The sequence below is a fragment of the Lytechinus pictus genome, unplaced genomic scaffold, assembly GCF_037042905.1.
Source record: "Lytechinus pictus isolate F3 Inbred unplaced genomic scaffold, Lp3.0 scaffold_19, whole genome shotgun sequence".
Classification (NCBI taxonomy): domain Eukaryota; kingdom Metazoa; phylum Echinodermata; class Echinoidea; order Temnopleuroida; family Toxopneustidae; genus Lytechinus; species Lytechinus pictus.
Window position 1 is genome coordinate 16,361,219 of NW_026974140.1, and position 15,655 is coordinate 16,376,873.

Sequence of the window (15,655 nt, forward strand, 5' to 3'; positions counted from 1 at the left end):
TCCCGGAATGAATAAAAACTAATTCAATTCCAAATCGTAACGACGTCATCATCGGCTGTGACTTGAAGCCGATTTGGACTTTACTATGACCATAGGGCTTGTAAAAAAAATGATTTTAGTTTTTCTAATATGCCACACTTTGAATAAAATAGTTTTACTTCTTGGAACTTTCATATTCAATACAAAATGCGATTTCTTGAAAAATCACGCATAGTGTGAGATGGGCATTATGCGCTGAATCATCACCAATGAACATTTGGCGTATACCATAAAACACAAGAAAGGATCACGAGTCATTCGTAAAGTTTCTCATAACTTATGAACAGCTTTATGAAACACCCACCTGTATTGAGGGTTAATTTTGATAAGGCAGTTAAAGAGCAGACAGAACTGTGGTCAAAATCCTGAGACAATCTAAAGGACAATTTAAAGAAAAATTGAACAAGCATAACACTGAAAATTCCATCAAAATCGGATGTAAAATAAGAAAGTTATGACATTTTAAAGTTTCGCTTAATTTCACATAACAGTTGTATGCACATCCTGGCTGGTATGCAAATGAGAAGACTAAGACGTCATCTACTCACTATTTCTTTTGTATTTCATTATATGAAATATTCTAATTTTCTCCTCATTGTCAAATGATATAACAATTAATTCCTCCCTGAACATGTGGAATTAGCATTGTTTAATACTATATGGTTCAGTCAAGTTGGTCCTTATTGTCAAATCTATAAAAAATGAAATATTGTGTAATTCAAACAATAAAAAACAAAAGAAATAGTGAGTGATGGACATCATCGACTGACTCACCTAGTTGTGCATATCCATGTTTTGTGAAAAATAAGCAAAACTTTAAAATGTCACAACTTTCTTATTTTACATCCGATTTTGATGAAATTTTCAGCACTATGCTAGTTTGATTTTTCTCTATTTATTCAAGTCAGCATTTTCCTGGGGTGGACTTGACCTTTAATTCTTCTTAAATACTTAAGCAGACATCACTTTGTGGAATAATCTGAAGAAGATGCTTACCTGGGTTCTGTGATTGTCTGTTTGGAGTCGAGACTGTCTTAGCTAGTTTACTATTAGTCAAATCACTCAACATAGGACCAACTACTTTCATTGCTGTTCTCTCATTGTAGTTAGGACCAAGGTAGTCAACAATCTTCTGACCTATAAGGAATCATCAAGAAAAGGATATAAAACTATTTTTACTTTATCAGTTATGACATCGCAATCAAACTATCCATTCATCTATCTATCTATCTATCTATCTATTTATCTATCTATTTATCCATTCTACCGACTACCAATCAATCAAGCAATTTATTGACTGGATGGGGTAAAACCCTATATATCACTGGATGAGTATCATCAAGAGGTATTTGTCTTTCACGACCAAAGCAATATCTTGTCTTAAAAGATAGAATGAATTTATACTTGTAAGGTTTTATTTATATACCTATTTACTACATATAGTCTAGGACCCACAATATTGAAATCTCGAAAAAAGTGTGTTTTGGTTTAATCAAATTAGTAACATCTTAAATAATAATTTCAATATTGGATTGAATCCTGCACGTAACTCAAACCTGAAACCAAACAGCAAAAGGGTAATGTATCAAAGCTCTTTGATAAAGTGGTACAGATCCAACATTTTACAACACAATGAAGCAATTGAACATACCCTGTTGAGTGTAGTAAGCAAGAGCAGTCCTATTGGACAATGTCGGTACCCATCCTGCATTACTTGCTGCAGTTGAACTGAGGACCTTATCTTTGACATCTTCAGCATCCCATATGACATCATTCTCCCAAGGTAGTTGGGTCACCATGTCAAAACATTCATCAGAGGCTTGTGGGATTGGAGGGAGGTGAGAAAGAAGCTCCTCGGCTGATATAGAGGGTGCTGTTGGGGTGTCGTCGGATTCTTTCTTGATTTCCTTGCTCTCTTCCTTTACCTTGGTTTCTGATGTCTGGGTATGATTAAAAGGACACAAATTTGAGTTGAATAAGATGTGTGAGGTAAATAGAGAATGAACCTGGGGAGTTTTTCATTAAGTCATTTCTTTTTTTCAGCGGTAACGGTTATAAACTAATGAAATCCTTGTAGCCCATTGGTTGCATATATGTCACAGAGAATCACTGACAAAAGATGTCATGAAACACTCCCATAGGCCCAAATTCACAAAGGTGGTTTTTAAAATTATTGGTTGAACCCATGGGTTATGCTGATTTCTCGTATAAATTACGCTTATTTACTGCGTATATCAAAAAATGTCCAATAATAATTATATAGTGCCATCTATCTAGAAATAATCTATTCCGAGGCGCAGTGTTTATTATTATCATAACCCCGGCTTTAGCTCAAGCTGCCTTTCGGCGCCCAGTGCATTCAAGGAATTAATCCTGATGGGTACCCATTCACCCCACCTGGGTTGAGTGCAGCACAATGTGGACAAATTTCTTGCTGAAGGAAATTACACCATGGCTGGGATTCAAACCCACGACCCTCTGTTTCAAAGTCAGAAGACTAATCCACTGGGCCACAACGCTCAACAATGCTGATGCATGCACACTTTTGTCACAGTGCGCCAAATTGATGCCTGTTGCCATGGTTTAGTACGCTATTTTATTCAGGAGTCCTCTGTTTGAAGAGTGGACTCATTAATTCAAAACAGTGGACTCATGAACAAAATATGCATTACTGATAACATTTAGCTAAATGAATAAATTACTTACGGATTTGAGTTTGAATCCATAGTCAAATCCTTCTCCATTATCAGGTACATCTAGCATATCATACCAATACTGAGCCGGTCCATACCGCCATTCTGCTATCTCAGGTAGAGCATCTTTGTTCTTATCTTTATCAGAATTAGCATTACGATCATCCGCTTCCATAGCAGCCATGATTAACTCCTGGGGATTATAACAAAGATGAATATACCTTTGAACATTACTCTCACATTCTTACACTTTTCATTTCTGAATCTACTCTAAATTGCTTTAAAAGTGATGTTTACTGTGGAATTCATTGTGTTCTAGTTGAATTTCAAACCGTTACCTTAAATGGCAATTTCAACAATACGTCATGTATCCTGCATTTATGCTGTGGATATTATGGAGCATCAAAAAGACATTCAATCTTATTTTTGTACCTTTGTCATTTAGAGGCAAATCTTTCTTAGCCATTATGTATTACCTTTTATCACACATTCAAATACAATGTTATCAAATCACTAGAACCCATGGCAAAAGATTAAGAAATTAACTACTGTCATAGTCAAGATTATTCATTAGAAGGAAGCTCTCCAGTGACTTCTCAGCACCTAACCACTCTGATCAGATAATTGTACATACCGCATCGTCAGGCATGCAGTCCTCAGGAGGAGGAAAGGGAGCATAGCGATAATCCCATCCATCAATAGTCTTCCTTGGAGGACTGGATGGAGGAGAGTCCTTTGGGATGGCATCAGAACCAGATGGGTGTCTCTTCTTCTTTTTCTTCTTCATACCCCTCCACAGCTGTGGCAGGAGGTTTTGTTGAGGGAGCCCAAATAGCCGGTAGAATCTCAAGACCTACAATAAGAAGAATACAGTATTGGTCTTGAGAGAAGTCTAATAAAAATGTTAGCATTTACGTAGTTATCCAAAGTGAAAGAATCTCAAAACACAAAAAGTCTTGTAATAGCACCTCTTTTTTTCTAAAAGGAAAGATGACCCACAGATCATCCCTAACATTTTTTAATCTATAGGCCTATATAATAAATCAATTTTGTCTTTCATATGACCTGTCCTCTAAATCTAAGCCCAGAGCTAAATTTAATTAGTCAACCAACTGTATTGTTTACATCCTAAATGGTATCAAATCCAATAGAAGTCTGTTTGTCTTAAAACAATCGAAGAAGCACTGTCCAAAATTTCTTAGTGTGAACATCAACAACATTTTATCAATGAAGACATCATACTCTGACTAATACATTCATTACAAGATATTCCTACACATTTATGCATATCCTATTAAGTTGAATTGGGTTTAACTCATCATCACCTACCTGACCAGGCCTGAATTCTGGGAAGAGATCTGTTACTGTTTTATCTTTGAACTTCTCGCTAGCCGTGTCATACAAGTGCTTCAGAGGTGCTTCTATCTTTCCTTCTTCTTTATTCTCTCCTTCTTTTTCATCTGTCTTTTTCTTGCCTTCCTTTTCTGATTCATCCTGTTTTTCTTTATCTGAAGATACAAATAATGTATGAAAATTGAATAAAGGTATTCATAATCAGTGAAATCTTGTTTATAGGTTAAAGTGTTGCAATTGAATAAAATTTGCAACGCTTGAAACAATAAGATGGTCAACAACAATAAATCATACAATTCTATATTGGAATCTAACCCACTGGAATGAAATCCACTGAGGCTGAAGATAGAAGTGAGATAGCTCGACATAAAGATTATGGTATGATGCATCTAGTTGTGATAAAGTATATGTAATTTAACCCTATAGACAAGATAACAAGGGCTTGGGTTTATGGAATACATATCAATATATATAATCAGCTCTTATTTCATGGAATTAAACATTGCCTTTTAATGAGGATAAAAGTGAATTAAATCAGCATAACTGATTCATAATTACTACTGACATAATTCAAACACATCATGCATTACCTAGGCCTCATAACATAAAGATTTGAAATTGATCTCAAATTCCAAGCACCCATGATGGATGGTATGTAGGACAACACATGTTCATATCACTGTAAATTTGATTGGCCATGACAAAATTGGTGATTGATTGCAGCTTACTTGTTACTGACACATGGTGGCTGTTTCATAAAGCTCTTCTTAAACTAATGCTTGACTACTTGATTGACTTTATGAAACAGTACTCAGATATACTGTATAGGATTTTGTAGTTGTATATTAATATATACTATTTGTTTCAAATTGATTAGAAAAGGGAATAGTATACAAATATACCATCATCGCAAAATAGTGAGAATACGTTTGGTCACATGATGCAATTTAAACCAATCAGCACACAGGATTGAATTTATATGTAGCATATAAATTTTTTTTTTCAAATATATACATGTATCTCTAATTCTCATTATAAAAATTTATTATTTTTAATTTTGTATAAATAGGGCTTTGAAAATCTTATTATTATTATCAAATATCTTAAATCAAGAAACCATGTTATCACTTGTGCACTCTGGAAAGGATTTACCTTCACCAGTCTCTGCCTCTTCTCTCTTATCACTTCTGTTATCATTGTCTTGAGATGAGGCTGGAGAGGTATGCATCAGTCTGGTTACTGGAGGTGGTATAGGGGGAGGAGGCATCAAGATAGAATCATCTTTATTCTTGCTTTCACCATCATCATCATCAGCATCATAGTCATCATCGTCATCTTTATTTGTTTGGGGGATGAGAACAGGAGCATTACAAAGCAATAAACAAAATCAATATAACATTAATAACTTCAACTCCATATAAAACAATTCTATATTTTTGAGAAACATTTATTTTGTGTTTAAATGATATTGTCCTTATATCACCTCAGATTCACAGAACCATGTTGCATACATGTATATCCAATAATGATCACTGCCCTTCTCATCCTAAAAATTACATTTCTCCCTTCTCTGTTAGAACGTTGCGGAGCGTTGTGGCCCAGTGGATTAGTCTTCTGACTTTGAAACAGAGGGTAGTGGGTTCGAATCCCAGCCATGGCGTAATTTCCTTCGGCAAGAAATTCATCCACATTGTGCTGCACTCAACCCAGGTGAGATGAATGGGTACTTGACAGGAATTTATTCCTCGAAATGCCACCGTGCTGTAAAAGGCTGCGGGGCTAAAGCCAGGGAAGCGCATAGGGACGTTATGACATGTGATATGCGCTTTACAAGAACTGCGTTATTATTATTATAACGTGGTCATCAACACATTTCAAATATTAATTACCTATTCCATTAAGCTGTAACAGGAAAAATAAAATGGGCATACAGTAATTGTCTCCTTACATAATGAGATATCTCTACGATGTTGATATGAAATATTTAGTATAAATGTGCAAATAGAGCTATCGTATCAAGTATCAGAAACTACTTTTCCATGGAATGTGGTGGAATATTACAAACACCACCTTGCAGCAACATCATTTTCAATAGCAGATTATTTTACTCTAGAATCCAAAGTTATTACCTTTATTTTGTGTAGACATAGAAGCCATTGTATCTATATAGACCTGTTCTTCTTCGGCCATCTCTGTAATGTCGGAGTAATCCACAGCTTCAACTGCTTTCTCTTTCTCACCTGTAATACATACAACACAAGAAATGAATTAAAATAATGTATACTCCTTGCTGAATTCTACTGTAAATAAACAATAAACTCTCTGATGTTCAGCCCAATCAGTCATCAATGTCACCATGTCAGTCTACAATCAAATACTATGATAAATATGGCTGTTACTTTAAGCTTGGAAGGCAAGATGTAATAATGTACAATAGCAAAAAGAAGTTCATCTCATTACAGAATCAATTGCCTTCTAACTGCCCCTTGAATTTTATTGAATATGATACATATGATGGTGGGCCCCAAGTCTGCGCACCTAACAATTTGAGTTAAGATTTAACATGAATTTCTTCTTATTTCACAAAATCTTTCAGGTAATAATGTTCCTTATATTATTAAAAGTAAGTGTACCAAATTTCTCATTAAAAAATGAAAGAAAATATAGGATTTTCTTGAAAAAACCTTGGGCAGTCATTTTCAGATTGAAAAAAAATAAATGGTACCCCATGTCTGCGCACTCATTCACTTTGCACACGATTCGGGGATTTTGATGAGAAAGGCTGCATTTTGAGGCCGTCACATGAAATGCCCTAAATTCATTATTTTTCCATCATTTTGAGTCGGATTTTTTTATCAATACCTGTCTATGTATTGCATGTGTAAAGTTCGTGCTCGTTGCGTATCTTCTTTTACTAGAATCGCGCAGATACGCGTGTGCGCAGACAAGGGGGACTGCGCAGACTTGGGGGAACTTGCCATACATGTATAAATCAGTAACTCCAGTGCACAATCATTAAAATTAACAAAGATACATTATTTAAGACACATGCTTTCCAGCATCTAGATATATCTATTTCAATTCAACTCTTATCATGAGCTTATTAAGTTTAAAGAGAATATAATTTCAAGCTTTGGTAGCCCAGACCACATTATTGAATGGTCTCATCTTTCAGCCCTGCCTATCTATTCCTTACTGCTAGAGTCTTGATCAGAACCTGATTCATCATCATCATCGTAATCCTCCTCCTCGTCATCCTCCTTATCATCATCCTTCCTCTGTTCTCCAGTCAGCTCTTTAAACATAGATTCCAGACCACTCAGGGTTCCGAGACCTGAAAGGTGACACTTGGCATCCTGTTACACAATAGAATCAAATTATGATCAAAGATAGAAAAAACCCAAATACTGTACATAACAATAATATACAACATCTATAGGCTACAGCAGTTTGAACAATGTCTGCAAGTCCTGCATAATATTGTGGGGGCATCGTGGTGTAGTGGTTATGACTCCCGTCTTTCAATCTGAGGGACGTGGGTTCGAATCCAAGCCATGGCGTGTTTTCCTTTAGCAAGAAATTTACCCACATTGTGCTGCACTCCACCCAGTTGAGGTAAATGGGTACCCGGAAGAAATTCCTCAAATGCCAGAGCGCCTGTAGGCAGCACAGCTATAGCCACGGTAAAGATAATGGTAACATTATTGTAATGCGCAGTTGAGTATATACATATAGAAATTGTGCAATATAAACGTACAATTATTGTTATTATTACTATATTACCCAGGCCTGATCAGATACATGTACATGTATTTTAGACTTTGAGCAATTCCTTCCTAGCCATTTACTACACCTAGGTGGAGAGCATAGAAGATGAGTGTTGATAAATGTAGATAAAAGATGCAAGTGATGCAATGGGATTCAAACCCTGAGCCTTGTGGTTCAAAGTTCAGAGACTTGTCCACTGAGCCATAACACCTCTGTCAAGATAGAATATAACAAAAGTAAATATACTTGAGGTTAACACCACATACTCTTTGTGTCAAGTAATCCTACTTTGCTGCTGGTATGAGTGTGGTATGGTGCTACATGTATATGCAGCATATTTCTGTTTTACTTGTATTGTATTTTATTGTGCTGTATTGCATTGAACTTCCTCTCATGCAGTTACTAAAACAAATCCATATATGGAGTGAAATAGGCATTCTCAATCAAACTCTCTACGAAATTGCAACCTTGTACACATGCATGCACATAGCCTATTGAATACCATAACCAGATTAAAGCTCTTTAAAAGCAAATTGATGGGTTTATAAAGAAATATTTAAAAATGATAACACATGATAATTCTAGATTGCATTGATGCTACATGTATATTAACAACATCCACAAGTTTACTGCTATTGGTTAAACTGTCCTTGCATTGTGATTCACATGCACAGTAATGGTCAAATGTTATGAATGATATATGCACTATCCATACCTCATCAAAGACATCATCTTCTAATTGTCCACTCTTATCAATGTTACCAAACATGAATCCAGTCAATGAGAATTCATGGCCACCATCTTCATCCTCAGAATCCATCTTGCTGATCCAACCTTGTGATAGATAAACAAAAATACATGTATCTGATAAAGCTTGAATAGCAAGTTTAGGTACATACAGATTACACTTGAATATCAAGATAAGGTAAAAATGCTTTATTCAACATTAATTTTACCATATCTAAATTATGGAGCAATTGTTTGGGGAAATACACACTCAACCTACCTAGATAAAATATTGCTATTAGAAAAGAAGGCGTTGCGTGTTATTTTCAACTTGTCCTGGAGATCCCACACAGATCACTTGTTTTTCAACAATAACATTCTAAAAATAAAAACACTGTACCAATATAACTTAGGTCAATTCATGTATCAGTTAAACAATAATATGTTACCACCCATATTTCATTCTTCATTTAACAAAAAACAAAACTCTTCACAAATATCCCACACGTCAATCAGATGAATTCCATTTACCACTACCCCAGACCATCCTTACAAAATAAATTTTTACTTTTGAAGGCTCTAGACTCTGGGGAACTATTAATAATAACATCAAAGAATCACCAAGCCTAAATTCTTTCAAATATAAGTTCAAAAAATTTCTCCAAGATAACCATTGAATTAACTCTTCATCACTCAATCTCTTTTTTTTTTATAAATCAAACATAATTATCATGTGACGTACACTTTTCCATCTTTTTCGTTTTCCTGTTGATCAACGAGGTCCGTTTGTGAGTGCTGGGGCTGGATTCTGGAGACCTTTAATCTCTCTTTTTCTTATTTTCTTTTCTATTTTAATTTCCCCTATATCTTTTTAATTTAACTGGTTTATGCTCAAGTTGTTATTTTGATTTTTTTATGCTATGTAAGTACAATAATATTTATTAGGAGGCTGCACTCTACAAGCTCCGCTTTTTAGCAGCCTCCTCCATTTCCAACCTGATATGTAATAATCTTGAATATAATTTTTGTACAGGGATACTTGAATTAAGTTTTGTTCTATGTCAAAATGTACAAAACTGTAATTGTTGAAAATGGAAATAAATGAAATGAAATGAAGGTACATGTAGATAACAATTTCATAATTTCTGGTAGATCCTATTTAGTTCTATGTACGTTTTTAAAGAATCAATAAAATACTAGTGACTTATCTTGAAAAAGGCATTCTAGACCTAGTTGTGGTTTCATTTTTGTTATATTTTAACTTTTACTTCAATCAGTGGTGGATCCAGGATTTCCAAAGGGGGGGGGGGGCACATTTTACCCGAGGAACCTTTGACAAGCAAAAAAAAAGGTTATTTATCATCCAAAATTGAAGGTCTTTTTGTCCACAAAAAAATTTGACAAGCAAAAAAAGGTCCTCACTTGTGTATGAACTGCATATTTACATTACAAATTTTGATTATGGCTCTCAAACGGGGAGGGGGGATTTTCTGTGAAAGCTTGCATTCCTCTGGGTAACAATATTTAATTTTACTTGTGCAAACTCTGGGCCAATCTATTGCGCTCATTTAAAATTCTTCTTTTTCCTGTCACTTTATTCTTTAACGACAAACTTTACTTAAATTAAAGCTTATTATAGGCCAGGGGCATGTTGCATGTAAGGGTCAAATGTTTCACAAAGCCCATTTGGGTGATACAAAGAATGGTTCTTGGAAAGACATGTCCTATGTAGGCATGATGTCCTTTGCACACCACCCGCCACCATCGGTATTATAGGGAAAATGCGTTTACGGCAAGCCACCCTGACATATCACCTTTTTCCATTTTTGTTGTCATTCAATAACATGCTGATGCAGTTTATCTGGGATGGCGCCAACTTATTTTTTGTTTGAGAGCTGGCATCACTTTCATGTCGTCTAATCGCCCGGCAATAAACGACCCAAATTAATACGTGATTATAAATAATTATAATAATAATAATAATTATTCATAATCACGTATCAAATTTTGGTATTTGTTAAATAACAATTTTTATCTATAAATTGTTCTTCATTTTGTAACATCGCTAATCGAAGGTACATCATAACGAAGCGGTTCAAGGGTCAGACCTATTGTATTTGCTTTGTTGAAAAACGGATCGAGGGATCAACACAAGATTGATCTGATAAGAAACCTGTCATTTTTGCCATTCATGGTGAAATAATTTTTATCCCTTCATACGCATTAGGCGTTTGAAGGTTCAAATATCAATCAAATTCACACTTATAAACCGATTTCACCCTGTAAATATGGATTTCCTAGGGAAATCCATCCGGGTGTGGAGGTCTCGCTTAGCATATATGGAAAGAGTTTCAAGGTTCCATGATGTAGAAGTACATATGTCAAAATATTAAAAAATATCATCATGGAGTCCTAGTCACATGGATTGGAAAGGAAGACCTTCGGGTTATAGTTATTTAGTTAATCTTTTTCCTTTCCCGGCATCCATGTGACTCTCCTATTCCTATTGTTTGTATATGTTGTTTATGTGTTTGATGATGCCGAATAAATAATAATAGTCCTCAAGGCTAGGTCCCATATAGGCTCCGTGATGAAATGACAATATAAAAAATGTCATCACAGAGTCCTCTAGGCTAACATTCTCCAATTTAAACAGAAATATCTCTGTCAATATTTGACATCATGAGTTGATTTAAGGACGTTCCACAGTTATGTTTGTGCGCATCATGATCTGCGCATATTTTACGCTCTGCGCGCTGACGTCACAATGGATGAACATGTGATTTAATCAGCTGTAGGTAATGTGAGCTGATTTTTCTCCTTATCAACATTAACTGCAGATCTGATGTGTTATTTTATGAAGCTAATAAACTGGAATTATTCCATGGACCATTTTTTTTAATTCCTCTACAATTTCAAAATAGTTTCTCTGTAGTGCTGCAAACTATGATGAATATGACCCCGAGTATGAATAAATGAAAAAGTGGTTCAGAATTTTTCCTCACAGATACTGCTTTTGGCGCGTGTTTTAAGAAGCAAATTTGCTCTAATAAGAGTGCTGATAGTTTGAAAACAAGCACATAAACCCATATTTTTAAATGTTTGCACCTCTTAGGTATACCTTCTTGTACAACTTTGCAAAGTTTGGTGAAAATGACATGGGTTTTGAATAAAGTGCAGCATTTCTTATACTTCTCAAGTTTGTTATTAAAATTTGACATTTTTGAGGTTGAGTATCTTTCCCGCAATTTCTAAGAACTGATATTGTTGTTAGACTTAAATGAGCAAACAATTGACAGCAATCGATAGATTATCCATCTTACGGATACAATTATTAATCATATTGCAAAATTTGATGAAATTTTCATGGATTTTGACTGATTAATAGGGCTTTAATCTCAATGATGTGATCTCGTGAGGTCTAAAAATGCCGAATTCTTTTGGATGCGCAATTCTTAAGAACATCATCCATTTTGGGTTAACTTTTAAGCTCTATAGCAAAAAATCAAGCACATGGACCCATGTTAATTTTTGCATATTTGGAATATTCAGGTGCTAAAGTATCTATGTGCAAAGTATGATGAAAACGACATGGATTTTCAATGTTTGGGAGCAAGACTACGGAACCACTTGCATTTTAGACGGTATTAACAGACTTATGCTTGTTTTCGGTGCATTTTGGGCTGTTTCAAGCCAACGCGCAATACTTTGGACACTGATAATTTGAAAACGAGCACATGGACCCCAAACTTGTAATGTCTTAACTTCTTTAGAATATATTGTTTTTACAACTCTAGAGAGTATGATGAAAATGACATGGATTTTGAATGTTTGGGAGCAGGACTAAGGAACCATTCATATTTTAGACATTGTGGACGGTATTAGACTTTTGCCCGTTTTAGGCGCATTATAGACTGTTTAAAGCCAACTCGCAACACTTTGGACACTGATAATTTGAAAAAGAGCACATGGACCTCATATTTTTAATATTTTAACGTCTTCACAATATATTCCTCTATAAGTATAGAAAGTATGACGAAAATGACATGGATTTTGAATGTTTGTGAGCAGGACTAAGGAACCATTGGTGTTTCAGACATTTTTTAGACAGTATTATTAGACTTTTGCACGTTTTCGGCGCATTTTAGGTGGATTTCAATATTTTCAAGCCAACTCGCAACACTTTGGACACTGATAGTTTAAAAACAAGCACATGGACCCCATATTTTTTATATTTTAATGTCTTTAGAATATATTCCTCTACAAATCTAGAGAGTATGATGAAAATGACATGGATTTTGAATGTTTTGGAGCGAAATATGGAACCATTTGCATTTTAGAGGGTATTAAGAGACTTTTGCATGTTTTCGGCGCTTTTTAGGCGATTTTCAAGCCAACTCGCAACAGTTTAGACACTGATAGTTTAAAATGAGCACATGGACTCCATATTTTTAATATTTTAAAGTCTTCAGAATATATTCTTCTGTAAATCTAGAGAATATGATGAAATTGACATGGATTTTGAATGTTTGGGAGCAAAACTACGGAACTATTCGCATTTTAGATGGTATTATTAGACTTTTGCACGTTTTCGGCGCATTTAGGTGGATTTCAATATTTTCAAGCCAACTCGCAACACTTTGGACACTGATAGTTTAAAAACGAGCAGATGGACCCCATATTTTTATTATTTTAATGTCTTTAGAATATATTCCTCTACAAATCTAGAGAGTATGATGAAAATGACATGGATTTTGAATGTTTTAGAGCGAAATATGGAACCATTTGCATTTTAGAGGGTATTAAGAGACTTTTGCATGTTTTCGGCGCTTTTTAGGCGATTTTCAAGCCAACTCGCAACAGTTTAGACACTGATAGTTTAAAAACGAGCATATGGACCCCATATTTTTAATATTTTAATGTCTTCAGAATATATTCTTCTACAAATCTGGAGAGTATGATGAAAATGACATGGATTTTGAATGTTTGGGGGCAAAACTACGGAACCATTTGCATTTTAGACGGCATTATTAGACTTTGGCACGTTTTGGGCGCATTTGGGCGATTTTCATGCCAACTCGCATCACTTTGAACACTCATAGTTAAAAAACGAGCACATGGACCCCATATTTTTAACTTCCCTACACCTTCGATATGCATTTCTCTACAAATTAGCCGAATTTGATGAAAATGACATGGATTTTGAAAAAATTGCAGCTTACAAAATACTTTTTTAATTTTTGAGTAGATTCACATCTTTGAAGATTTGTTTTTTCCGAGTTTTTGCACCATTCTTGCCAAATGAGGGCGCTGCTGACTCCAAACAGATATAGTTCTATCAATTAAAATACTTTCTCTAACTTTTGTATACACTTTGTTATATATCTTGAAAATTTGATGAAGTTTGATGCGGTATCTACTGAGTAAAGATGATTTACACTCATTTGGTGAATTCGTGAGGTCTAAGAGAGGCATAATTCTCTTGATTGCGCAAGATTGTAGATCATTCAAATACGGCGACTTTGAAGACCCGTAGAAAAAAAATAAGCACATGAACCTATGTTATTTTTTGCATTTTCATAATACATAGATACCAAAGTAACTCTCTGCAAAATTTGGTGAAAATGACATGGACTTCATTTTAACTGTGGAACGTCCTTAAGCATCATTTTTTTTTTTTTCTTCTTATTTCACAAGCTTTTCAATGGAACCAAATTTGTTGGGATTCCTTCAAGATTTCAAAAAGCCACTGTTTCCCCACCCATGGGTGCATTACTGCCGCCGTGTACAGGAAAATTGAAGGCATGGCGCAAGCAAAATTGCAACAAACTCCCGCGAATTTCAAAAAAAAAGTTGTAAAACTAAGTACTTCTAAGAATTCCTCCTAATATGATGAATATCCCTCAAATAGCGTCATTTAAGCGTTGATTTTTCTTCTCGTTGACAAAATACGGACCCTGCTTTCATCTCCCAAATTTTTCGTCTGAGCTAAAGAGGGCGCGCGATTTATCTTCATATCAAAGAGACTACAAGGGAAAGACTAGGCACAAAAACTATTTTACACGTAAATCGATGCAAAGTCGGCAAAGTGTCCAATCATTTTACTGTAAACTTTGGTGGAACGTTAATTGACAAACGAACGGGGTATCACTTGCGGGGCTTCGTTCAAGGTATGTAGAATTTTCTATATTTTTTGTTTAATTTGTCATCACTTTTAATATTTTCCAAAAAGTATATCGTCAGCAAAAATAATATAAAAAGTATGTTTTTTTAAGTTATTGCATTTATTGGTGTCTCTATCTTATCAAACAATCATTGGAATTGCGCGTACAATGAATAAACAAGTGGAACGCCTCTGGCAGTCTCGCCTGCATTACGTGATTTAATATAGCAGCAGTGCTAACTTTGAAAACTACTATAAAATAATCATTCACAAAAACATCACTCATATAATGACTAGGCCTGGGAATAAAATTCGATCCATCAAAGCATTCGATCAGTTTGCCAACAATCAGCACTCGAATGTTACTTTTTACACTAATCGAATGTTCGCCAGATGATGATTACTGATTTGAAACATTCGATTATCAAAAGTACATGACTGTAAACTTAGATTTTTGAAAACAAAGTGCAAGATATCAAATGAAAATTATGCTAAAATTAACGAATTCCAAAGATCGTATCTCTTTCATGACACACAATGACTAAGCCATGGCGACCGCGCACAATTCAGATGTGTTGGGCTGATGTGCACGTACGTCTCTATAGGCGCTGTGCTGGACGCACTGAGTCGGGTGAGCTCAGTTTGCTCATTATACATTGTATGTGATTAAAGCCACGCCCAATAATCATTCCAAAAGCGCTAACAAATACGCCCATCTTGTCATAATAGTTAACTTGTACGCGAATCCTCTGAATCAGTCCTGAGAAGCCACACCTCAGTATATCGAACTTGCTATATTATGTTATACCCGCCCACTCAAACAATATCAGTGACTTACCACGTGCGCGAAAGCATTGTCACTGTACGAGGTAGTTTTGAGGCAGAGCCTATTAAACCAACTGGAACCGCCCAC

The 15,655-nt window shown here is 35.2% G+C and overlaps 1 protein-coding gene across 1 annotated transcript in view; it reads right to left on the reverse strand.

Moving 5' to 3' along the window:
* The window catches only part of LOC129260454 (transcription initiation factor TFIID subunit 1-like), a 53,803-nt gene extending 45,119 nt beyond the window's left edge, over window positions 1-8,684 (reverse strand). The window contains exons 1-9 of the mRNA XM_064114638.1: window positions 8,569-8,684; window positions 7,282-7,441; window positions 6,215-6,325; window positions 5,238-5,420; window positions 4,062-4,240; window positions 3,367-3,585; window positions 2,746-2,925; window positions 1,691-1,979; window positions 1,036-1,176 (exon numbers count right to left, since the gene is read on the reverse strand). Coding sequence (XP_063970708.1) covers window positions 1,036-1,176; window positions 1,691-1,979; window positions 2,746-2,925; window positions 3,367-3,585; window positions 4,062-4,240; window positions 5,238-5,420; window positions 6,215-6,325; window positions 7,282-7,441; window positions 8,569-8,673 — 1,567 coding nt within the window. The 5' untranslated portion in view covers window positions 8,674-8,684. The remainder of the gene's footprint in view (window positions 1-1,035; window positions 1,177-1,690; window positions 1,980-2,745; window positions 2,926-3,366; window positions 3,586-4,061; window positions 4,241-5,237; window positions 5,421-6,214; window positions 6,326-7,281; window positions 7,442-8,568) is intronic.
* Window positions 8,685-15,655: the final 6,971 nt, after the last annotated feature.